Source organism: Etheostoma cragini, chromosome 15 (assembly GCF_013103735.1).
Source record: "Etheostoma cragini isolate CJK2018 chromosome 15, CSU_Ecrag_1.0, whole genome shotgun sequence".
In the NCBI taxonomy this organism is placed as follows: domain Eukaryota; kingdom Metazoa; phylum Chordata; class Actinopteri; order Perciformes; family Percidae; genus Etheostoma; species Etheostoma cragini.
This window is the reverse complement of record NC_048421.1, coordinates 2370783-2398000: the sequence shown is the minus strand read 5'-3', so window position 1 is coordinate 2398000 and position 27218 is coordinate 2370783. Positions and strand designations below refer to the sequence as shown.

General features: G+C 40.9%; 2 protein-coding genes across 2 annotated transcripts in view; one reads left to right on the top strand and one right to left on the bottom strand.

Annotated features, from left to right (window-relative positions):
• Positions 1-27218, bottom strand: part of grb2b (growth factor receptor-bound protein 2b) — a 54088-nt gene that overhangs the window by 16090 nt on the left and 10780 nt on the right. Inside the window, exons 2-3 of the mRNA XM_034893909.1 lie at positions 20677-20796; positions 17892-18149 (exon numbers count right to left, since the gene is read on the bottom strand). Coding sequence (XP_034749800.1) covers positions 17892-17969 — 78 coding nt within the window. The 5' untranslated portion in view covers positions 17970-18149; positions 20677-20796. The remainder of the gene's footprint in view (positions 1-17891; positions 18150-20676; positions 20797-27218) is intronic.
• mchr1b (melanin-concentrating hormone receptor 1b) lies at positions 22191-23860 on the top strand. Its single transcript, XM_034893914.1, has 2 exons — positions 22191-22272; positions 22832-23860. Exons 1-2 carry the CDS (start codon positions 22209-22211, stop codon positions 23848-23850), a joined length of 1083 nt encoding a protein of 360 aa, XP_034749805.1. The 5' UTR covers positions 22191-22208; the 3' UTR covers positions 23851-23860.

Here is a 27218-nt window from a genome sequence, read left to right as displayed (position 1 = left end):
GGTCACACAGTGGTTTAAGGAGGGGCTCATGGTCACACAGTGGTTTAAGGAGGGGCTCATGGTCACACAGTGGTTTACCGAGCTTAGATGGGCTTTGCAAAAGAAAACACTGGAGTGTTCTACGAACAGATCGACCCATTTCAAATATCACTTGATTACGCAAATGTGATTCTGGGAAGCCAAATACGTGATCGTGATTACAATTCGATTAATCGTGCAGCCTTAGACGGGGTGTAAGTGACCTTGAGGAGATTAGATTTAAATCCTTACTTTTCCCTTCCCGGCCACCTAAAGATGAACGTCACAAAGAAAATCCTTTGTATAACACCAAGTATGTGGATAAAAGAAATAACCACGCTTAAGAAGGCCTTGATTGCATAAGGTGCACGTAAGGCAGACTTACATAAAGCATTGCCTAGCATGAGAGGGAGAAGGAAAGTGTGGTACACGACGGTGGGGCCAAAATAAATAAATACCAGGAACCAACTAAACCACGTCTGTACAGTCCACATGGGATTGCAATAAATCAGGAGCAGGGATTACTCTGGGGTGTGAGTTAATCTGAGTGTGCGGCAGGTCAGACCGATTGAAAAAATAGACAAGATAAAGCTTCATCAGAAGCTCGGAGGCCGAAGCCCGTGGGGTATGCCACCAAGTTTCATGAAACTGAAAGAGTCAGTTTTGCTGTCTATTTGCACACCAGACGGCACCAATGAGCCACTGCTTAGTTATCCAATGAGACACGGACAATGATCAGTTACAGTGTACCTGGTAATATGCAAAGTCAAAGCCAGCCACTGGTAAGAGCCAGCGGGCCAGAGCGGAGTGGAAAAACATTTTAATTAAACCACACAGCCCACGATACAATTTCAGTCATACTTCTACAGAAAAAGAAAGAGCAGATGCAGGAAGTGGGTTTTTTTTTTAGGTTTAGGGCTGCAATTCACTATTGTTTTATATTTTCGAATAATCTGTTAATTATTTTCTCAATGAATCGATCAGTTGTTTGGTGTACAAAATGACAGAAAATGGGGGGAAAGCCCAAAATGACGTTCAAAAATGTCCTGTTTTGTCCCCAACTAAAAAGATATTCAGTTTACTGTCACAAAGGAGAGAAGAAACTAAAAAAATATTCACATTAAAGAAGCTAGAATAATTGAAAAAAACTAAAAAAAAACTAATCGAATCGAATTGTAAAAGTAGTTGGCAAATACATTTGATAGTTGAAACTAATTGATTAATATTTATTTTTAAATACATTTATTTATTTTATTAAAGTTCTAGTTCTTTTTAACTCAATAAAAAGGTAAGAGTAATGTGCAGGCATTTGCAAGAAAATATCAAATTTGACTTCAGATCAGACACTGACAAATTATCAAAATCTGCTCATATTTAACAAATCAAGCAATTTCATGACCATACAAACCAACTTCTGGTTCAATCCAGAAATGTCTAAACTTGTAGATTACAAACCTTCAAGCAAGGTTGCTGTGGGGAAAGACTTCAAAGCCTTTCTGGAGGCGGTGGCCAGGTTAGTCCTAAACATTTATTTCTAGCAGACAGTATTGAGCCATCAGGTGGACCTGGCACATACACGACACCCAAAACAAACCCAACAGTGAAGAGGAGCCAGGGAGAGGAGATGGCCTGTGATGGCACAAGTACAAGAGATGCCTTAAAATATCGATGTGTTTGTCAGGGCCAATCGTGAGGATGTCCTGCAGGAATGGGATCTGAGGCCGGGCATTTTGACACACTGGCAGCAGACGTGACCCCTGCTGTGGCACCAGATCTTACACAGAGTACAAACTGTGATTACCCCCCCCCCCCCCTCTGAAACTGTACAGTATCTAGGAAAATATGCATGGACTGAGAGATCAAGTATTCAAAAAATAAGGTGGGTTATGTATTGGCGTAATTGTTTAAAACAGCCTGAATGCGTTTTTCCACAGATGAATAACTGCGCCCCTCTAGACTGATGGATACTGAGAGGAAGACAGACTTTAAATCACAGTTGGTTTGGGGGTGTGATGCGGTTGGGTCCACTTCTTGCTTTGTTTAACAAAACAGCTGCAGAAAAAAACAAAAGCCATCAAAATAGGTTTGACCCCTTTTACTCCCAGCAGGGAGGCTGCAGACTCTGATCATAGAGAGACACCCCGACGCAGAAAGAGAGAAAAAGATCACATTGGATTCCCGTAAATTAAAGCTTCTAACACTCTAGTAATTAAAATAATGCTTGAGGCCATAACCACATGGGGAGTCTCCCTTATAAAAGCAGAGATTGTAGCTTCAAACACACATTACACCTCCAATCAAGGGGATTAACTAAATGTTGGACACCCTACAGAAGAGGCAGATGGTGGCTTTACTGTGAAATGCAAGTCCACTACCTCTCATGCAGTCGTGTTGAAGGTGTAAAACTGAATTGGGCTAAATTAAAAACTGCACGCATTTATCAAAATAGCCACAGTTCCGCTTAGTGAGTATTTGCGTTTAAAATGAGGGGAAAGAAGGGAAAGTTGAAAAGATGGAAGTGTATCAAAAGTAGTCAAGTTAAACAAAATGAGACGTCCAGGGCAGCACCCTCTTCCTCAGAGACGCCGGTTCATATTCATGTCTTTTAGTTTTTTTTGCTTTGTATGAAGTCTTCCCCATCTTGTGGACGTATCCAGGATACAAAGTCAGGGGTGTGGGAGATAGACAAAAGGCAATCCAACAGTTATGATGTAGTTAAAAAAAAAAAAAAAAAAGGAAGACCATCTCATAACTACTAAAAACGACAAGTTGTAGCCCAATGGCTGAAAAGATGACGAACCCAGCAGCTAAACCAGATGGGTGTAAACAGTCATTACCAGCCTAAGTGTGATAACTGATATGGAAGGATAATTTTGCGTTAGCACCACTCCCTCACTCCGGTCTCTACTCTAAATCAATTTGACCTCAGCAGCTCGAGGGAGGATCCTCTTTAACATCATGAGGTTGTTTGTCACAGCTTGAAACCTCTGTGCACTTCATTTTGACAATAGACTCTAATGACTCGAGCTAAAAAAAAAAAAAGGGACAAAAAAACTCAAGTGCAGTAAACAGATGTGACAGCTTGGGCAAGTGTGTGCATTTAAAAACAACTGTTTCAGTTATATAGCGTAAGAATGGGCTTGCTGCTGTCTGGTGCTGATGCCAGACTTTACCAGCTGTTGTTGAAGAGATTAACCAGCCATACACGAGTAGGTCCCAATCTTTAGATGCACATATTCCATTTTCTGCCCTTATTCCGAAGAAGACAATATTCGACTAAGCCGTTTAAATGGCTTATAAAAATGAATAAAGCCGGGCGGTAACTTCTACCTCACCCAGTAAGAGCGTGCGCCCGGGTCTGAATCCGATCTGTGTCCCTTTGCTGCGGGTCATCCCCCATCTCATTCCCACCTTACATGTCAATCCTCTGTCACTCATAACTGAAGGGGAATTAATCCTGATCAAATCTCCAACTCCATTTGCAGAAATGCAGCCCCAAACTTGCATGGAACCTCCACCATGCTTCACTGTTGCCTGCAGACACTTATTATTGTAGCTCTCTCCTGGCCTCCAGTCGAACAAACTGCCTTCTGCTATAGCCAAATATTTCAAATGTTGACTCATCAGTCCAGAGCACCTGCTGCCATTTTCCTGCACCCCAGTTCCTTATGTTTGTGTGTGTAGTTGAGTTTCTTGGCCTAGTTTCCACGTCAGAGGTATGGCTTTTTGGCTGCAACTCTCCCATGAAGACCACTAGGCCAGGCTTGTCCGGACAGTAGATGACTGAGCCTGATCTCACTGGTTTCTGCCAGCTCTGAGCTGATGTCAGTGCTGGACATCTTCCAACTTCAAAGAGAAATAATAATTAATGTTTTTATCCTCTGCAGCACTAAGCTTCCTGGGCTGACCAGTGCGTCTACGATTCTCAACGTTGCTCGACTTTTTACACGTGTGCCAATAAGCTTTGATGCTGGTTTGAAGGGTGGTAACACCAAATACTGATGCGATTCTTAGTTTACAGCATTTTTTCAAACCTGCCTAAGACATTTGCACAAAACTGTATGTATTTGCAATGTTTTTAACAAAAACACCGGTACATAATATATACATATGGTCATTTGGTTTGAGTAAAGTGGCAAACGTTTTGAAATTAATCAACTCACAGAGTTGTGGGGACATCCCATTAACAATAGAAAATATTAACCCGCATTTCCTTCGGCTTGAATAATAGGATAATAATTTGCTTTACTGTGACAACATCAAAATATATTAAAGTTCTGATAAATAAAAATTTATAAAATACAAACTTTAAGTCCTTTAAACAAAAACACATTAACAAAAACAAATCAGTGTTGCCAACAGGGACGTTGCAGAGCGGTGGACAAACTATGCAACGCCAACGCTCATAATAGGGTTGACAGTCCGCTTTTATTTTTTAAATATTCATTTATCAGAATCATTTATTTGTCATTATAAATGATACCGATGAATGAATATTTAAACAAAATATATATATATATATATATATTTTTTTTAATCGGCCATTATAAATGCGGACACTGATAGCAGGAAATGCCTAATATCGGCCGACAAATATCGGCCCGCCCGTATATCGGTCGGGCTCTTTTACCCCCAATTTCCACAAGATGCGGAACGGCTGCGCTGTGTCCTAAAACCCAAATAATACTGACATATCCCAAATTTCTTAATCAGAAAATGCTATATTTAGAATCATGCCTTTTTCAAAATATCCAAACGGAATATGATGTTTACATGGCCCGTATCAAAGTCTGAATATTGTCATATTTGGAATAATAGTGGAATATTGGCGTGCATGTAAACATACTCAGTCAGCCAAAAGATGACAATCAATCACCTTCTCAAATATGTCAACATATACAGTATGTCACTGTGGCCCTATCAGTCAAGTACTTATGATGTATTAAACATTGGCTAATCAGTGCCTGGACTATTTATCACTCATATGCGGTGCAGATTGGGAACTAAAGATGAGTAGAGAGAAAAAAAAGAGAATGATACCTTTTGGTTTAAATACAGCCATCTGTGACTTTTTGGCACATCAGGAGGGAGTGATGTGGAGATGAGAAGAAGTGAGATCTAATTACAGCTCTGTGACTCAACAGAGAAAGAGAAGTGAGAAAAGACGCAGAGGGAGCCAGAGAGAAAGAGCAAAAATCAAGGGGGGGGGGAGAGAGAGAGAGAGAGAGAGAGAGAGAGAGAGAGAGAGAGAACCACTTTAAAGAATCACTCTCCTTGTGATCATCTTAGGAAAACTCCTCAGGGGGAAATTACATAAAATGGGGACATCTCTTTTTCAAAGCAGCCAAGCTAGCTATTATGTGGACTGCACTGTCCTCCTTCTGTGGTAGCTGGCTAGCTAAGTGCCTTTTTGTGACACCCCATCAATCCCATGCTGTTTTTTTTGTCTCCTCCGTTTTTTTAATTGCTCATTTATTTATGTATGACTTAAGTTGGTCATTTTTACCGAAACTGACACTTTATCCTAACCCTGGTACATGAGAGATTATCTGGAGGAAAAAACATGTTCCTCCGACTCCTCTTAGTGCTCCTAATGGCGTTTGCAACTTCCCACTGCACCCAAGGGAAAAGCAACCAATCAGAGCCTCTAATGCGGTGTCAATAACGGCTCGTGAACTCTCATCAAATTGCCAAAGTAGGCAGCGCTGATTTAAATATGAATCAAGATTTTTACTGCACAGTCTATTTCTCATCTCAAATGTTTTGATATATATACCGTCGAGATATAGTGAGTTTTAGCAAAGGTGTAAAATATTATTTTATTAAAAACAAATACCGAAAATGTTGTTGGAAATGCTACGAGAAAATAATTGTCTGTGACATTGACTATTATTTCTTAGAATTAGTAAAAGGTTTATCTGCGTCTTGGGAGTGGTTTTTGGTTTCATGTGTCAAAGAGACACTTGGATGTGACAGTGAGTTAGTCTGGGTGACGTCTGTTGTGATGTTGATGTCCAAGGGTGGTGATCAAGAAGAAAAGAGCCGTCCGTATTCTTGCAATAAAATGGTTTGTTTGGGTCTTAAAAAGTTGAAAAGGTTAAGAGTGTACTGATACAGAACTGCATGCTTCACCCCTTCGACCAATAAGTCAACAGGAAACGTCTTACTTTCTACTAGGTTATCCAAATGTAACCCTAGTGTCTCCTTTTCACCGGTTCAGTACAGCATGCTTTACTTACCATGGCGTACTGAAACCACACTACTCCTAGTCCTCAACCCACATTGTCAGCCCTAAGTAAAACTAAGAAGTCCTTAATTAGAAATTTCAATTAGTATAGGAAATGGCAAACTGAATTTTATTATGCCTATCTATGAATAATATTTAAGAAATTAAGAGGGGGTAAGACCAGACTCAACTTCTGCCTAGCCCTTATAAACAAACAATATTATCATATTTTGTGAACAAAAGTTATCCCATCCATGCCCAAACTGAGTATAAGATGTATGAACTAAAAACAATATGTGCATAACTGTTTGCTAACAATCCCACAATGCAACAAATCAAGTTAGATAAAAACAAAAAATTAGTCATAAATAAATCATCAAGACACAAAATTATGATTAAGTGAAAATGTATGCAAAGGTCAATTCACAGCTCATAATAGAGGAAACTATCTGGAGACTATTATGAAGGCAGTAGTGAATGAGAGAAGGACTACTTTTCGTCAAACCATCCGTCCCTGAGCAGGATGTACCGCTCAAACAAGCTGTGAGCAAGCAAAGCCAGAAATAGAGAAAGAGAGGGAGAGAGAGGGACAATTCAAGAGCGGGGGTTTCAACCTCACCATCAGGCATGAGTGCCGATGTATTGCACCATGCCCAGTTGGGCAGCTATTAGGCCAGAGTGGGAAGGCGCTGAGACAAATAAGTGTCAGCCTGCTGGACCTGCTGCCGTATGTTGACCCGGAGCCTTAAAAACACAGATGTACAAAAAATAGCGCAACAGCGAAAAGGGGGAAAGGCAGGAAAAGGTTCACGCAAACACACATTCGTCCATTATTAAGCTAAGGCAATATTTGCAGTTTCCACATTTCCTTCAATTAGCCTTGTGAATCGCAACATGCTGGTAGAGGTGCCACTTAGCACACTGCATGCTTTCCCCTCTTAGCTCTCATCTTTTTACTTTACTCATAAAACAGTGTGAGTAAACCTGTACTGGGGTGTTGCAGGGATATTGCATTGGCTGACAGATACATCCACACTACTATGTCTTCATTTCATATCAGACATGATCTCCGTCTTCATCAATGGGCCTAAAAATTTAAAAAATTAAAAAATAATAACATCTCGACCAGTCCCGTACACTGGGCATGCGCCTGCCGGCGGGATCACGGTGAAAGGCCGATAATGCCGCTGCACACTGGAATTGCTGCAAATCGCTCGAATAGTAGCTTGCCTACTCTGCATGAGACAGGCAGTAGTAGCATTATATATATTATAATAATATTATATATTATGTTTAAAACATTATGCATTTTCAAATGAAAACGTATTAGTCAGAATAAAGTAGTAAAGCATTTCCGGCTACATCTACACAAACTAATGTATTTGTGTTTTTGGTGTGAAGGATTTGCCTTAAATACCCACATTCCTTGTGGGCCGTCGGTCCTGTGGCTATAGTTCATAGTGAAGCCTTTAAAAAAAGTTTTTCTTACATTAGCAAGGTCACATAGCTTGAATTAGCCAAAAGAAATAAGGGAGAGATAAAAAAAAAAAAAAAAAAAGCTGAGTCAGAGAAATGTACTTATCTTCACTTTCTCTCTAGAGAGTCAGCACTTAAATTAGAAAACAGTCTTCTCTGTGAACTGAACACACACAGTCTCTAGGACTTGAGTGAGATCCTCCAAGGCCTCTGGCAGTGGAAGTAGGGTGAATCTTAGCTGTAACAAAAACTGCACAATGAGCAACATAGCAGTGATTTATTGACCCTTCACATCCACATAGTCAATTGCACCGCTGCTTAAAACAGGCGGCCAAGAAATCTGCAAGAAATCTGCAGAAACCCGCTGCAGACTTTGAGGGTTTAGAAAGGAAAGGAAAAAAATCAAATGGTAGGATTTGGGTCTGGTTTGGGAGCTCAGACTCTAATAACGGCTTGTGAGTCTTTCAAGTGAGGTTTGGATGTTCAAAACCATTCAAGGCATCACAAGGCAGCGCTGATATAACTCTTTCGTCTCTTCTGGTCAAGTGGACGAGGAGGAGAAATCAATACCCTAAGCACTAACAGGCGGTGAGGGAACCATTAATCAGGGGAGGGGTGGGGTGCATTAGGACAAAGTGTTGAAGCAACTGGCTAAAAGCTCCATTTTGCTCTACATTGCAAACTAAAGAGGGACAACAAGATGTCTGTCACAGGGTCACTTGAGACAGTTCTCACTGTGGCCACATCGTTTGACTGCAATTCTATTGCAAACACTGCGGCAACTAAATTCTAACTGTGTGCCACAAAGGACCGGGCGTGTGTTTTCTGTGTAAATTCAGTGCTGAAGTGTGGTAGGTGCACACTGTAGAGTTGCTGGAGTTTGCTGTGGAGATACAGGAAGTTGCTGGGGGTTGGAAGACACATCAAACAGGATGTGAAAACAGCTAAGCTGTGGCATTAATGTAAGCACATGCAGACACAAGGACACACTTATGTTGGGTCAGACTAGACAACTTTTCCACAGGTTCTAAGCCAGACTTGACTGTGGGCTCCAAAAGGTTTGGGGCAGCAGGATGAGTGGGTGGTGGTGGTGGTGGTTGTTGTTGTTACAATCCTGTCTTTAACAACTAGGATAAGTGAAGCTACCAGACACTTGGCTTCACTCACACACTCATATTTTACCAGCATTTCCCTTTTTTCTATACTTCTTGACCCCAAATAGCACCTTCAAACATTTGACTGAACGTTCTGAGCACCCTGGACTTTGTCTTTCCTGGAGAATAGCTGAATTGGGAAATCTAATTGATACTGGCCTGATGAGCAAAAATCTGAAAATGTGAATAAGTCTGTACTTTGTACTATTCTGCAAGATTCCAGATGTATTTCCAAGACCGTGCAAACCTGTGCATCACGTTTTATCATTTTAGTTTATTTTTAGTTTTTTGTGTGTGTGCAATTTCTCTAAATACTTATTTACTTCCTCAGTGTAATACTACTTTAGATTTTCTCTTTTGTGAGCCGACATTTGCCTCCTTTAATAACCAGTGAGTGTCTTACCACAAAGGCCTCAGGGCTGTATTGGCAAGCTCATTCAATTCCTGGGGTGACTTTAAAATCTGAGTTTTATGGCATTTTATGATATAAGAGTGATTTACAAATAAAAAAATAACACATGATCTGCATCCGTAGACAGCAGTTGAAAGAAGAAGCAAGGTGAGAAGGCGGTACTCACATCATGCTACATGGGCACAGTTCAAAGATCTGTTGATAGGAATTAATTCTATCGGCTAGCAGGGCTGTTAATCTTTATTTATTTAAGGAGGAAATGAGAACAAGTGTACAGTGCTTAGGGCAATGGCCAGACTCTGCTATGGTCTCAACCTGCTGCTTTGCCTCTAGATTTGTTTTCCGGCACAGAAAACAAGCAGAATAATACTCGGCCATGCCTTTCAAACAGATGATTTAATTATAAAAAAAGGTAAAACATTGATTTTTTTTTATCATTAATTTTACAGCGTCATACTGCTTTGTTCAATTGCTACAGTAACAGGTTATATAAATAAGGTTCTCATAAACCTGAAAACTTTTAGTAAATCATCCCCAGTAAAGATCTCCTAAGGCCAAAATTTACTACTATTCAATGTAATTAAGACAAAGCCCATGAGTAAAAAAAAAAAGGCACAAAAAAAGTTTGTACTTTTTTGTGCCTTTTGGCCTCTTACATTATACCACCAGTTGCAATTTCCCCTTTTTTGTCTATGCATGAAGGAAGATCACAATGTGAAACCGAGTTGGAGTTTGTGTTATGCAAATTTGTTATGGGCCCACTCTCTGTACATTTGTGCTGTAAGATTTTACATATAAGCCCACGCTTAAATGCTTTCAAAATCATTGCATTCGGTATCAAAAACCTGAACAAACCCACCTCTATGTTCAGATTACGTAAAAACAGTTTAACCACCTAAAAGTCTGTAAAGATAAAACAGGAAGGTAGCTGAAACTATGTGTGCTATTTACTGATAAGAGCAAAAAGCAATTTGTAGAGCAGAAACACACACACACACACACACACACACACACACACACCACTCCTGTTGCAGCAGTATATCTGAATATCATCCTCCTATTTTCTTTGAAATGTGTTGATTATTTATAACACATGGTTTAAATAGGCGTCCCTGGCCCTGCAGTCCCATATCAAAGTGTCCTTAGGCAGGACACCAAGACACAACCCCGAGTTGCCCCCGATGCTTAAATGTGTGTGAGTGTTTATCTGATGAGCAGGTGGCACCATGGTTACTGGCTTCTGTACTATGTAAAAGCGCTTTGAGTAGTTTTTAAGACTTGAAAATCGTATAATATATATATATATATATATATATATATATATATATATATACACAAATACAGTCAATTTACATTTAAATGATAGAGTAGCCTAAGTTCTTCTTAATCACATTCACAGACATTGAAAAACATGTGCTTGATTTTAGCATGTTCCCAAATAAATTAACTATTGGCCAGAAAATAAAATAAAATAAAAAAAGCAGACCCTTCCCTTGTTTTCCCTTCGTCATCACTGCGCCACTGGTTTGAAAAGTACCTTCTTTTTTCCTTTACTTCGCCCTCAACAGTTTGGACAATCATAGCTACAGCTGAGTCTGCGACAGGCCTCTTAACACCGGGGTTATGTCGATTTTTTTAACCGATCATGATTCTTGCGTCTCTACCTCAGCCAGCTTTGTGTCACAGACTTGTGCTGAAAACCACTCCGCCCGCCAATGTGGCTGGTATACAAGGAAAAGTCACGCGCCACTTCGAATACGTACCCGCCATTGAATGGTGGCGGGTGCTAATTTCCCAAATTGTTTGGGACCCTCTCATAGTTCCACCCTGTTGAGCTAAATTACAAAGAAAGTTGGGCTGAGGCCTAGCCTCAATGTTTACCTCCATACAACAGCATGTCAGTTTAGAACTGGGACTTGTTCAAGCTGGAATCTGCCATTGGCCACATTTAATAAAAAATAATTATGTGAATAACCACAATCTGATCTGAGAAACAAATCTGAAGTGACCACTAAGGCTCGCAGTGTGAGCGTAGCACTAGCTCAGTTTGCCACCCTGTGAGGTCTATGAGACTAAATGAACCGGTCCACCAAGGATCATTATTTTAGGGCCTGAGATTTGCAAATATTGGTTTACTAATAGTTAAACATGCAACTCTTCTTAAACAATGTAAGAAAGAAAAAAAATCAGGGCTCAACAGTAACGGTTGGCCTTGGCAACCAGAGTAAGTCAAATGGCAACCATTTCGTGGCCTCTCGCTGCCCCCGTTGGCAACCACCTGTTCAGTGTTTGTGGTTTTTCTATAAAAACAACTAAGTAACTTGGTGAGGAGTTGGAGCCTCTGTTAAAATGTGAGTTTGCTCTACTCCTCGTGAATGGGCAAATGAGAGAAGTAAACGTTGGTGTATGACTCAAGGCTGCAAATGAGAGGGGAGCCTGGTCTGGTCAGCTAGCGGTGTGAGTCACGGTGACACACAGCATGCTAACCGGCTGACAGTTGTGAAACGTTATAACTGCACATTTTAATTCTTCCCTCCGTGTAATCAATGCCTTTTATGTTTTAATACAGTAATGTTTCAAATGAAAGCAGGAGTATCTTCTAGTATAGCTTACATGTGTAAGAACCAAAAAGATTAATCCTAGTCAGTCAAAATAAAAGACCCCTATAGTCCTCTAACTTTACAGGCCCGGCAGTTACTTACTGCCAAAGATTATGCCAAATATGCATCGGTTTTACTCTGCAGCATTGCACTGCCATCGGCGGTAACGTTCTTGTAGTTAGTTGACGTGTGTAAAGGCAGGTCCGTGGAGTGTGTTAAACAAGTAACCCTTATTTTCCACCGGGCGCGTGTCTGTGCTTGGGCCCCGGAGGCGCCGTGACCCCCAGCGAAAAACACGGCAATTCAAGTCCAGGCTTGATAGGTCACCGGCCGCGGCACGGCATGCCCCAGGAGTGTGCGCGAAGCGGCTTTCAGCTCAAGATACACGGCAGGTGTATGTATTTTCACGCATGGCCAGTCAGGAAAGAAGTGAAACAGCCAGGGTATCCACCCAGTTCTCGGATGCATCGCGATTTCCTCCCGACAGACTTAGCATCAACATACAAACCTTTCCTCCATGAAAAGCTGGTTTTAAGGAAATTCTTATCACATTTAATATCATGTCCATGTTTAATACTTGATGCTAGATAAACTGGCATGTCCTATTTATAATCTGTCCTCTTAAATGGGTATTTTGACCATTGAGGAAGGGCAGCATGCACATTTTGGGATGATTAAATGGTTCGACACAACTGGTTTTCGTGTCCTCAAAAACAACCTTTTGATCCCCTCAGTGGAAGACCATTAGATAAATGCTTCTATGAAAGGCCTATTATAGAAGCTGGAGGAGGAAACTGGTGTGTGGCATTAAATTTGAGCTTTAGTGAGTTACTTATTACTTAACATGATTACTCATTGACTTTTGGTGAGATGTTGAATTTGTCTAACTTTTTTCACCAATTCAGAACATGAGACAAAACAAGAGTTTACTCGCAAAACAATGTGCCAAAAAAATATTTTGTCTCGATCACATTGTTTTATGACCGCTGAGATCGTACTAAAGAGCCTACTGGATGTCTACAGTACCACAGCGGCTTCTTTTCATCTTTGTATTCTGATTCAAACTTTGACAACACCACCAACTGCCTATTTTCCTATCTACTACAATTTACCAGTGTGTGTGGTAACAAGTCGTGAATGAAAGCAGGAGTAGAGGAACAAAGTGAAAAACAGATCTTCCTGTATGCCAACACGAGGGCCAGAGATAGCGACACGGCTACAATCCCGGCAATCTGAAACTGAAAATGGTGAGAAGGTAGAGGATACTACCATCAAGCAAAGCCTTAACACGGTCTCTCTCTCTCTCTCTCTCATGAGAGGGACCCTTTGTACCAGAAGAGCAGAGCTGTTTAGTATTAGTATCAGCAGACAGATAGCACTGGGGATGGGAGTAAAGGAGCCACTATGAACACACTCCACCTCTAGAAAGTTCTTTCAGATGTAGGCTACTACTCCAAATGCGTGTGAATACTGTGCTGCACAGCATCAGATAAAGCACCATGTCCCACAATTGTTAGGCTGTTGTACGATCGTTTTTCTCTTTCTAGGGGAAGTTTTTTTACTCAGGGTAATGCCAATTGAGAAGAATTTAGCTTGGCATTATTGACAGCGGTTTCATAGTCGATTTGTTTAAAAAGAAAAGTGCAAAGAGGAAACAGACAAGACCAAACTGATGTGGGTTTACTCAATACTTACATCGTTGACGTGACAAATTATTGCAAAGAAATTTGCAGAGCAAAATGTTTAGTACCACAAAAGGTAGAGGGCAAAACGGGCTAACAATGACGTACTTAATGGCGTTGGTAGGTTCCACTGCACAAGCTGATCTCTTCTAACATTATCTTAGTTCATTTTTTAAACCCTCCTGATGTCCTCATGTCTCTTTGAACCATTTTCTAAAAGTTCCTGTATCAGAAATTTGGGTTTCTTTCAACTAGATTGTCACAAACAAAATAACGTGGATAGTTCCATAAAACATTTTATGAGCAAAATAATTGATCAGTTTGTCACTTTTGATTTATTTTGGGTGTTTTATTCCTTGTATAGCATTTTAATTTTAGTTTTATTAAATAAAGTTGAAAAAGCTTCAAAAGCCCAGAACAAAGTGACTAAAACATCGGGGGGAGACAACGAAAGTGTCAAAAAAGATGACCAAAACGATTTAATTTGAGATTTTTACCCAGAAAACCAAAAAGTTGCATGGGTCGGCAGAAAGACAACACAAGGAAGAAATGTTGCTGCAAATTTGGATTTTGTGCCCCAATATGTATGAAAAGCTAAGTGATATCATGTTGGGACAAGCAAGGTAGTTTGAATAAAACTGTTAATTAATCAAAATCCTCGTCTATCACTGTTGCTAGATCACCAAAATGACGTCCGAGTGTGTCTCAGTGAGTGATAAGAGCTTGTTCCATCTCGCTTCTCATGAGTTACCTCGGGGGGGGAGATTTAGACTCATGTATGAGTACTGTGAGGAGGAACAAAAACAGGATGAAAGAAATGGAGAGGGGGATGGTATCTGACAAACATCGGGCCCAGTCATACCGTCTCAAACAGAGAACTGGTCCTATGAGCAAAGCAGCAACAACTGATTCAATTGAAATGTGGACAGACTTAGAGGAACGTTCAGGCTGGCTTTTCTTCCCCATTACAGATTTAGTATCTCTCCAGAAATAACCTTTGAAGCAGTTTCTGGAGCTCTTATGGTTGTTCACTTGCAGTATGTCACGCACCAGCTGGGTCAAATATAGGGCCGGGCGATATAGAGAAAATCAAATATCACGACATTCTTGACCAAATACCTTGATGTCAATGCGACCATATTGTGTGGTTGACTATCGGTGCCTTAACAAAATTTATACAATTACATTTTTGATGAATATTCTCCAGAGATGATTTAATGACTTAGTAGGTAAAGGTAATTAATTGAACAGCTAGAACAGTCTGGTAAGTTCGGAAAATGACATCACGTTACTGTAATGCAGCCTTTAAAAGCAGGTAAAGACAACTCTTACCATTTTACAATATATCAAAAATCTAACACGATATCCAGTCTCATATCGTGATATCGATACAGCGAAATAATGCCTAGTCCTAGTCAAATATGCAAGGCCAGGATATGTGAATCTCTTTTCATTTTAAAGCCATTGAGTGGAGCTCTGGCGGGCAAACAATCTGGCATTTTTCCAACTTTACACATAGTAGCATTAACTGTATCTCTTTATATGGCATGTCAGGTGGGACTGACTGTGATTTATATTCTGATACAGCAAAGATTTAAAAAATAGGATGTATGCTTTGTGCTTTGTCACATGGCTCAGTGTAGTGTATGTTGAACCTCTGACGCTTTAGTGTCAAAGTAGAACTTCACACACGGGATAAGACTGAATCTGAAGAATGAGGTTTTAGCGATTAGTTTTAAGCTGTTACTGTTAAGTGGCCGTACTTTCTGGGAGACAGAGAATTCTGTAAATGAGCTAAAAAAAAAAGGCCTTAAAAGCATCTTGCAAGAAAGGAAATAAATCAGGAATTGAGAGCAACGTCGTAAAGGGAACCAAGAAGTAAAGTCTGGGTGTTGAATCTTTTTCAAATTTTATTTTTAGCTTTTTTAATTTGCAAGCAGTAAGCAGAACATTAGGTAGTATAAAACAGCACGGGCACCAATAGGCTTATCTCATCTTTGATTGCTTTCATTTGCAGGAAAGATCTGTGGTATTTTCCATTAACATCTTGGCTGGACTCAGCTGCTGAATCAGAGGAAATGGACAGGGCTTTCTCTTCGAATATGTGAACTTCATGAGATTTAGCTCAGTGTTTCCTGAGCTGACTCTCTCTCTCCCTCTCTCCCTCTACGGCCCCCCTGGTGGGAGAAGACATATTTTCAAAACTCTTCCCTTAAATCTTTTATTAATGGGGGGGTAAAATGTCGTCACATGCAAACTGCTGTAAAGTAGTCTTGCACGCTACCGAGTCATTAACACAGTTAGGGCCCGAAAAGCAGGACTACTAGAGTAAAACTACTTGGAGGAAGGGATGCAACGATACACTCAACTCACAATTTCATTCTCAATTTTGAAGTTCACGATGCGATTTTATTTTTAACAGAATGAGCTGCAGACAAATGACTGAACAATATTTCTTATTTATATAAACTGTGCAAAACAACAGGTGTGTCCTCTTATAAAAAAGTGCAACTGAAATTGTATTTTAGTATCTTCAATAACAAAAATCTAATTAAAAAAATGTATAATTAAAAACAAATTCCAATTTTAAATGACTAAAACAGGGGGAAAAATCTTTAAATAAATAAACTAAGAAAACAGACGTCTGAATTCAAATACGTTGAAATCCAAAATGGATTACAACCTATGCCGACCGGCCATTTTTACACAAATATATTTGATTTTCAAGCGATTAACGATGTATCGTAGTATCCCTTTTTGTAGGGGTTTATTTACTGGTCACTCCTGACGCCTTCATTCTAGTTGTAGTTGTGGCCTGGAGGCTTCTCTGGAGCACAATAAAAGTGATAATATGATAACAAAACAATGTGTCTGTTTAGTTGCATCACAACAACCTTCCTTCTTCCTGCAAGTGTGGCAAAAAAACATGTTGACCTTAAAAAAAAAAAACAATGCATGTTATAACCAAAACAAGATGACAGGTTACACAAAGCTTTGGGGTCCTTTAGAAAAGTATCTTTTCCAAAAGGGGCTATTTACCGTGTAAACAGCCAAAAGCTTAAGAGCAGTGTTTCGGAGAAACAAAGGTAAGTCAAATGAAAAATGACCTTTAAGCCGAGGGAGAGAAAAGAGAATTGTTAAAAAAAAAAAGATCATGCAATATCAAAAGGATGTCTTCAACTGAGTGTTTAGCAACACACATTTCTGAAGAAAATATAGCTAATATTGCTTCTGTCATGTCATCACTATGACTCTAAACAGAGAGATGATTGTGATGCATTTAAATCCAAAGAGAATCATTTCTCAACATTTTGGCTATCCCATCAAGGTCAGAGAAACGCTTTTCAGGCGACCAGAAAGCATGGGGCTTTGAATAAGCCTCTGATGCCTGAGGATCTGGACACGCCTGGGGTTTCACAGAGAGCACTTTAGATAGTTCATAATAGAACCAAAAACTAAGCATCCTTTGCCTTTTTAAGGCAGCGTAACACAAGCATTGCTCCTTTAGATGCTTTACTATCACACATGGGCCAAGGTAGGGCTGGGGCAATTGATCGATGTATCGATATGAGACTAGATATTGTCTTAGATCTTGGATATCACACAATATTGTAATATGCTAAGTGTTGTCTTTACCTGGTTTTAAAGGCTGCATTACAGTAAAGCGATGTCATTTTCTGAACTTACGAGACTGTTTTTGCTGTTCTATTATTTACCTTTACCCTCTAAGCCATTACATCATTTCTGGAAAGTATTTATCAAAAATGTTATGGTGTAAATAACATTTAGTTAAAGCACCAATAGTCAACCATACAATATTGTGGCAATATTTGACATTGAGGTATTTGTTCAAGAATATCGCGATAATTGATTTTCTCTAGATCGCGGCATCTAGGCCTAAAATGTCGTAGTTTTGGTAGCACAAGAAACACAGTCGTGTTTTGGGCGATACCTCAAGGCTACTGAACTTTTTTGAAATGTTGGTTTAAGTTTAACAGACACATCTGGCAAGTGTATGACAATGTAAAATATAAATGAAAAAGAACATATTGATCTGTAGCTGTACTGTAGCGTTGTTTTTTAGATCTTTGGGTAATGATTTTAATCCCACAGATTGTCTTAGAGTTCATAAAGATAACATCAGTGCCTGAAACTCTTTTTATTCGGTTGATGGCATTTTCATTCAACATGGATATGACTGATATGATTGATTAAGAAACTACACAGCAAAGACAACCTACAGCAAGAAAATAGTTGCCAGGATTTCATAATGAGCAACACAGACAAGTCTTAACATTAAATGATCAAATAGTTCTCTCTTACCTTGAGGACTTCACCACGCTTGAAACTAAGCTCATCGTCAGCAGTGGCGTTGAAATCGTATTTGGCAATGGCCTCCATGGTTGTTGTTGTTGTGCGCTGGAAAACGACTTGGTTGTTGTTGTGATTCAGGGGCTGAATAAAAAATAAAAACCCGTATCCAGGATTCTGTGGCCAGATGCTTTTGCTCCGAGTCTCTCCTCCCGTCTATGACCCGCTCCTTTAGGGCTTGGACCTCACATAAAGGTTACAGGAACGTTCCTGCAAACAAAAGACAACATAATGCTCAACATGGGCAAAATGTAGTGTAGACAGTAACAACTGCACAGGGCAGGAGGGTCTTTTTAGAAAATTATTATAAAAATATATCAAAAATACGAACATGATGCTTCCTTTATGTTGCAAGTTTGTACTTATTTGACTGCTTCTTGGTTACGCTCATAACATGTTTTTATAATTGCCGCCTTGTGATCCTGGGTAAGTTATATTGTGGTCTAGACATCACACACTTTGTTCTATTGAGATCTTACACAATTCAAAATATAACACACACACGTATTAATGGCCATGTCCAATGGCAAACTTGTGTGAGAAGAGGTTAAGGCCTGTATGTGCTTGCTGCTGTTACTCTGAGTACATTTATAAGACGATAAGAAGACATTGATGCCAAATTCACTACAATCAATGGCAATTAGTACAGACTTTCCTGACAGCCAATCACCTGGCTCGACCAGATTTAAGTCAGTAGCCTACTTAAGCAGAGCTGACAGTGATACACTGGCTAAACCTACAGTTGATGAGTTAAATGGATAAAGCTACATTATCTCATTAAGTTGTTTGCTGATATATATCACACCGTGCAGCTCTGATGGGTTCACTCCATAAAGCCCTGAATCGAAAGAGGCCGTTTAAATCACAGGCCGACAGACTGATGAAAAAAAAAAGAGACACAAATGTATGGCAAATTATCGGCAACTAAGCTCTCAGATTGAATTGCTTTTTTCCCCAACAAGAAACAATCCATGTTATCTTGTCATGATGATCACTTTTCGGTTAGCTACACAGTACTGAAGACACTTTTCTAGAAATCCACAGGACCATCTCCGTCATTAAGGCCCCTCACCACCCCTCCCACTACATCTTCTCCTTCCTGCCATCTGGGAGGAGGTACAGGAGTTTAGCTGTAGGGACCAGCAGGATGCTAAACAGCTTCTTCCCACAAGCATTAAAAAAGAACGGCCTGTGACACACACACACACACACACACAGTAGTAGAACGGATGGATGGACAGGCGGAGGAGAGGAGGGCTGGCGCTGCCTTCAGGTGCTACAGGAAATGTCGGAATAATAAAAGGTTTACAGGTGACAGCCCAGTAAACATTTTGAGCTGCGGTAAAAACTGATGCTCACGTACAACCGCCTCTGTGTCACTTTCTCACACACACACACACACACACACACACACACACACACACACACACACACACACACACACACACACACACACACACACACACACACACACACACGTTCTAGAATGATGTTCTATTTTGGACATGGGAAATTTTAACTTGCAAGTAGTTCTGCTTTTTATTAATTGCACTGTGACAAACTGATGAGTGTATGCCGGAACTCGGCAAAATGACAAACAAAGTGAATACTTAAAAGTAATTTGACTGTAAGGGTAGGACCAAAAAAGCAATTTACATTAATACTCTCAACAACTGGAATAGTTAGAAACCCGGCTGGGGACTTGATTAAACTAGTTCTCCATTCTGAATTCCCTTTACATTGTAGGCTACAGTTATTTCTACTGGCCCAATGTCTATATACCTATTTAACCAATGTTAGACCGATGGAGTAAATATCGTGGGACGATTTGTAGTCAGTGTAGTTATCCTTGCGGGCTTCCGTAGGTTAAAATGTTACTGTAGGTTTAAATCTAGACAATGTGTTAGTATTTATAATATATGCTTACTATCTGCTCAGTGGCTGGGCCCGTGTACACAAACTTCAGATAGTTTACCACGGTGTCACATTTCCCCCGCCTTCATTATTCCTTATGATTGTATTTGTACTTGTTTTGTAAATACAGGAAAACCACAAACTCAACCCATGTCCACTGTAATGCTTCTTAATAAAAACCATCAAATCACACGAGTGTTAGAACTAGCTAACATCAGAACAGACAAAGTGCTTGAAAAGGGAAACTGAAGTCTAACGAAATGGGGGCAGCCAGCAATAATCCCCTAGAATAACACCCTTCTCATCATTATTTACTGTATATACAAAAAGGGTAATTTCCTATGTGTGTTTCTAAATGTACCATATTGAGCATTAAATCGAATTTTATCGTTTTCCCATCAGTTCGAGTGGATCGATTTCGATCCAGCAGCAGCGCCCAGCTATCTAGAACGCTAGAGCTAGCATGCCGGCTAACGGTCGGATAACAATAACTACGATGCCGTGCGATTACTAAACTTAACCCTATTCATTTACCACAACGGGCAAATTAACAGCGAAATTACTCAGAACATGTGTGGAGCTTAAAATAAGCATGTGCTGTTTACTAAAGCCCGAGGCCTAAAAGCTAGCTTCACGTTGGCAAATATAAAAAGGAAGAAAACACCTTTTTTTTCATAGCGCAAGCTGTTGTTGCTAGCTCAGTTGCACAGTTAGCTAGCTAACTAGCCCCAGCAGCTAACGTCACTTAACTTGACTAGCCTGCGTCGCGAAAAGGAAACAGTACACAACTTTTATGTAAAGAGAAAGCATGCGGGAAACTCACCACTCGAGATATTCCGTTTCGATGCTACCCCCGTAACAAACTAAAACCATACGGTGTAATTTATCCAAACGCTGCTTCCTCTTGAGAGGCAACAAACGATGTAACGTTATGCCTGCTGTGCTATCGCTTCCACCCCGTCCTAGGGATCGCTACTAGCATAAGGCTTGCGACGTTTCCGCTTCCTTCCACCCAGTGCTGGGAGGGTCTGCCTCACAGACTTCAGTCTATGGTCTGCCTGCTGTTGTGACTGGAGCTCCTCCCTGTCAGTCTTCCACTTGTCTTCCAAACCCACCCCGTAAAATAACTTAACTGCCGGCTACAACTGCGTTTAATTACCCCCTGCGGTTATTGTAAGTAACGTTGACCTAAAACTGATAACAGCAACGAAACAGAAGCCTATGACATCTATCTGTCTGTCTGTCTGTCTGTCTGTCTATCTATCTGTCTGTCTGTCTGTCTGTCTGTCTATGCATGTATGTATGTGTCTGTCTATATGTCTGCATGTATGTATGTATGTGTCTATCTATCTCTCTATCTATCATCTATCTATATGTCTATCTATCTACTGTATATACCCTAACTATCCATCTTTTGTTGGTTTCAGTGATGCAAACTAAAGGGTTAGACAGACCCCATGCATTAATCAATATCAGATTAAATATTGAATTAGGGTGACATAAAGCAAGGTAGGCCTACGTGAAACATCAGCTCAAATAGGCAAGATGAAGATGGAGCATCTAATGCTTTAAGATTTTAAAATAAGCACAAAATCTTGCCACGATAGTGACATTTGACATTATTCTAGTGAGCCCGGTGACACAATCTGCATGCTGAGTGTTCTCATATCTGCTGCATACTTTAAAGGTTGTTGAGATGTCTTCTATCAGAAAGAAGCTGTGTGTGATTGTAAACCACCAGCTTGCAGCAGAATTAAAAATTCAAGATTTATGCTTGGTTATGTGGACACAGACATTGCACATATGATGTTTTGGATGATTTAGGCCCAGGCTACTCAAGATATAATACTACTGCATAACTCTAGTCTTCATCCTAGGTGTTGGCGGGGAGTGTGTTAGCTGTTTTCCCACTGCATAACCCATCATTTGGCAAATATTTGGTCATATTTGTCTTTGTTTTCGTTTCTTGAACATCTGCTTTTAATTCTGATCTGTGAGGTGACAACAGAGACATTTAAATACTTTGACAATGCTGACACCTAGTGGAGAGATTCATCCTCACGATAGATGAGAGGCTATTATTTATAATGGGGGAGACAATGAGAGAGAAATGTCTCTCTCTCTCTCTCTCTCTCTCTCTCTCTCTCTCTCATAGAGTAAGCCTTACTGTCGCATGCACTAGACAGAGAACATGCGCGTGTCTGACATCTTCTCTCAAATCCAGTTAGTATTTCAAAAATAAAAAAAATTAGACTGCTATTCTTTTTGTTCCTTGTGTATAATTGGACTTTATTTCGACCGAAAACTGTTATGTCAAGTTGTTACTTTTATTAAGACTACACAAAGCTATCTGGGATGGACTTTTCCTACATTTCAAATTCATCTTCTTCACCCTTCACTTCGCCCGAGATAGAAGAAGGTAGGCTGGTTGTTTCTTCCCCCTTTAAAAAAAAAAAAAGTGTAATACTTCTTGGATTTAACTGAAAAAACACAGTAACTGTAATGCAATATCACAAATTTATTTAATTTAAATTATTGTCCAAGAATGAAAACGGATGGGTGTCTCTACAGCTGGGGAGTTGCATATTAATATTGGTTATTTTTTCATGAACTTTAAAGGATCTGAACACAGGTTTTTTTCAGTTAATCTGGCTGATTATACCTTTTCCCAGGATTGTGTGTGTGGGTTTAAACTGATTAACTGACATCTGAAGTCTCCTGTATTGCACCTGTTAGAGGAGGAGAATTGACACCATTATCATTGTTATTGGGAGAAAAGATTTGTAACCTGATACATTTAATACATTCCCATCAACGCTCTGGTCCACCTTCAACCTGAGCAGAGGTCTAATCAGCCAGAATAACTGACACGCCTTCAGAGGCTTTAACTGAAACACATATTATGTCGGGGGGGGGATGAACAGGATTCAATGCTTGGTATAGTGGTCTGACACAGAGTATTCTGTTTGTGTCCTCAGAACATGAGCAGTACAACAAAGTGCTCATGCCCAGCATTTTCGGTGTCATCTGTTTCTTTGGGATCTTTGGAAACTGTGTTGTAATCTACACCATCGTGAAGAAAACCAAGTTGTGCTCCCAGCACACAGTGCCGGACATCTTTATCTTCAGCTTGTCCATCGCAGACCTGCTCTTCCTCCTCGGCATGCCTTTCCTCATTCACCAGCTTGTGGGCAACGGCTCCTGGTGCTTTGGTGGAACCATGTGCACCGTCATCACGGCGCTGGACTCAAACAGCCAGATTGTCAGTACATACATCCTGACAGTCATGACTCTGGATCGCTACCTGGCAACCGTCCATCCCATCCGCTTCAAACATGTTCGAACCCCCTTCATGGCCAGGGCAGCGGTGGCTCTGGTGTGGCTGTTTTCTCTGGTCTCCATCACCCCAGTGTGGCTGTACGCGGGACTCATGCGCCTGAAGGACGGCTCGGTAGGCTGCGCCCTCCTGCTGCCCAACCCAGCCACGGATACATACTGGTTCACCCTCTACCAGTTCTTCTTGGCCTTTGCTCTGCCTTGGGTGGTCATCTGTGCCGTCTTCTTCAAGATTCTCCAAAACATGTCGGCTACAGTTGCTCCACTGCCCCAGCGGAGCCTCAGGGTTAGGACGAGAAAGGTGACCCGCATGGCCGTGGCTATATGCGTGGCCTTCTTCATTTGCTGGGCCCCCTATTACATCTTGCAGCTGGCCCACCTCGGAGTCCAGCGGCCCAGTTTTGCTTTCCTGTACGCCTACAACATTGCTATCAGCATGGGCTACGCCAACAGCTGCATCAACCCGTTTATCTACATTGTGTTGAGCAAAACGTTCAAGAGGCAGTTCATTGTAGCCGTTCAACCGTTGCCCAGGGGCTTCAGAGTGTCCCCGGCTCTGGCCGACGGCAGTTTGAGTCTGAGGATGGCACCTGACTGCTCTCAATCATCGCAGTCCGCAAGGGAACTACTTCCAAACATGCTGCCTGTCACTGTGCACTGAGATGGACATTTAACCACCGCCAACCGCCATGGCCAACAAACGGCCACCTGCCACTTCTGACCGCTGGGATTCACATGGAGACATACTGGCTGCTTCGCAAGTCTTATATTTGATATCTCCTTTCTTCGCTATCGACCCAAAAATCAGTCTGGCCCTCTTTGGTGAAGGCAGTTTCAGAGGAACGAGGAAGGAGGATTGAGGATGGAGGATGGAGGAGGGAGATCTCTGATGAGCTATGGCGGTTGTGCTGCAGGTCCTCAATTAGCATTCACGTTTCCTTCACTTGCATCCCTTTCGAGGCTCTAACACACCAACCCGATGGCTTTAGTCCGTTCCAATGAGAAAGCATGGCAGAGACGCCGCTCCTTGGTCCTCGGCTGAACCGGACGTTGTTCTGTCCCTCCTTCATGAAGGCTGTCTCAAAGCTCTTATTTCTGCTATGAGGAGCGAGGAGCCACCATTGAGGAGGGATCACCGAGGAGGGAGGACCAAGGAGGGAGGATACGAGAGAACAACCTTCCTGGAACAGTGCAGCTGGAGGAGTTGCTAACTACGGCCATACAGCTGTCAAATCCATGGAGAGGACGTCTCATCCCTCTCAAACCCATTCCGTTGTTTCCTCCCTCCTCCCATGATTTCCTTGCATCACTCCCGTGCTTCCTCGGTGGGACGGACTAGGGACAAGATGAGAGGAAGGGAAGCAAGTGAAGGACACGTGGATGCAATTTCAGAAACTGGGAATTACCTATTGTCCTTTCTAAATGGGACTCTTACACTCACAGTACACACAGTTATGTGCAAAGCCATGATATAACCTGTGAGATTTCCAAGCCATGTTTACAGTGAGTAGTCATTGGCCGATACTTACTCACCCTTTTATCCAAATGAGACAAAAGAAACAAAATATGAAATTATTAGACTGAGAAAGGTACAGAAAACTAGGTCAACCATTAAGCAATGGAAAACAAGCAACACAGGCTGATTCGTAAGAGCCTCTTAACGTTGTTGGTTAACAACATTTTGTTTAAAATGGCTAACATCAGGTCAATCATTTACAAATTGAGCTAAAAAGTGACTTCTTTGCATCAAATACCACAAACTAAGTGCTACAAACTTATACGACACAATATAATTTACCTTGGACTCGAGTAATAATCATTTCTAAAGAAAACGTATGAAGAAAACAGCACATACTGTAGCAACTCACAACCACAGATGACAACATTGCACATACAAACACACAGCCTAGGATAAGAACACCATGACGCCACTGCACAACTTCTGCAGCCTCCAGCAACAGTGTTTAAATTTAAATGAATGGAGGAACAAATGAGTAGCAAATCATTGTTTTTAATCATACATTAAAACATATTTAAATGTGCACCGTGTTATTTTACCCAAATGAATTAAAACACACGGTAAAAGTGTTTCATTGTGTTAAGTCAACCTTACACCAAATGACTTCAAGTGATTCCAAATTTCCAATATGGGAATGAAATCACGAGAGTCTTGCTAGGTGTTGGGGCATTTTACCCTCGTCTCAATCGTTTGGTGTAAGGTGTTCGTAAATCTCATTCCGAGTTTGTGTGTTCTCCACGTTAGCGTGGGTTCCCTCCACCATCAAAAACATGTACTAGATTCTCCAGCCAGTGCCCTTAAGGCTCAGATCTGGAGTTGGTCCCCGCCCACTGCTCCCTTGAGGGATGGATTAAATGCAGAGAAGGAATTTAGCCACATGTATGTTTATGTGACAACAACGTACCTTCACCTTCACTTACTGTACAATGTGAGACCTTGTCAGACTTGCAGAGTTTTTTAGTTTTTTTTTAGTTTAGAGTTTTCTATGTATTAGCTGCTTTATGTGGCAATCTGCAATCCGTATTTATTGTGCATGTCATTGTGTTGTGTGTAGTGTGTGACTTTGACCCAGAAAGCCACAAGTAGCGGCTCATCCTCCGAACAGAAAACACTTTGGGTCCTATCTTTTTAAATGTCTGTAATGTTGTCTGTATTGTGGCTGTGTCTGTGCTGCGTCACTGAGTCTGTATCAAACACGTCTGAAATGTCAAAACATTTGTATTCAACAGTGCAACAGCATTCAAACGGGAACAAACAGCTGCAGGGGTTAATCAGACGGCGTGTAAAAGCCCAGCTAGTGGATCTTAGAAGACGTTCTGCTGCTTATTGTTGTGTTCTAAAGCATTTCCTCCACTGGTTTTACTGTTGAATGGTGATTCTTTATTGAAAGAATAGGAAGAGAAAACTGCTGGCATAACAGCCACAAAAGAAGAGATCACTCTGCATTCTGTCATATATCGTGTTGTATTGTGAAGAAAGAAAAAGTGTGCGATACGGCTCTGTTATGTCTCACTGGCTTTGTCTCTGTGGCTGATAGCTAGTGATGCTGCGATGCAGTTATGTGTCTGTGTGTCTCGAACTAGCCATATTTGATGTGAAATATACACTTTGCCATGTCTATTGTAGCCTGCTGTGTGTTTTAATTGTTCTGCTCCAGGAGATTAAAAAAAAATGTTATTCTTCAGCTTTTCACAGTGGGAAAACGCACAAGACATCTGCGCTTCACCAAATGTGATGGCAGGAATAAAGTAGGCTATCATCCATTATCTTGAAGAGAACAGAGGGGTAGAATAAAGCCAGGATAACATGGCCTTCGCATGGCTATTCCCTATTCATGGAGACAATCAACCTAACCTAAAACAGAGAAACAGCGAGGCAATTATTTCACTCTAAACCCTGATGCGAGATCCACTTTGTGATGGAGGTAATAAAGGTCTGCATGACGCTGACGTTGCTCTGTCCCTGCCGAGGCCCAGCGTGGACATGTCAGTCAAAGTTGCTCACCTTTTGTTCTGCCAGTGGACCTATTGTGTGAAATGGGTACTTATGAAATGAAATAGGCCTAATGATCGGGTGGACAGAGGTGAAATTGAGTTGAAAGCCATTAAGAACATTTAAAAAGTTATTCTGTGAAAACAGATAAAAGCCATTTTAAAAGCCGTTTAGTTTGACCTTTCTGTAAGTTATGTAGCCTACTTCTGTGAAGTTTGATTAATGAAGCGTAAAATCAAAGTATAGGGATTACGCTCACACTGGAGTCCCAGCTCCTTTTAATGTGTGTTTATGATGCCCAACGCCGCCATGTTTCAGGCAACGCCGCCTTCATTAGCGCGGACATTCTAGCTGATAAGTTGCTTGATTCTGGCAGAGAATCCAATTAACACCTGTCTTGAATGTATATATACATTCATATACACATATATATTATACACTGTATATATATATTATTTTCAAGGGTCTTTTACATGCTGTCTCAGCTAGCGGTAAGCCAACTTAGCTGTTAGCTGAAC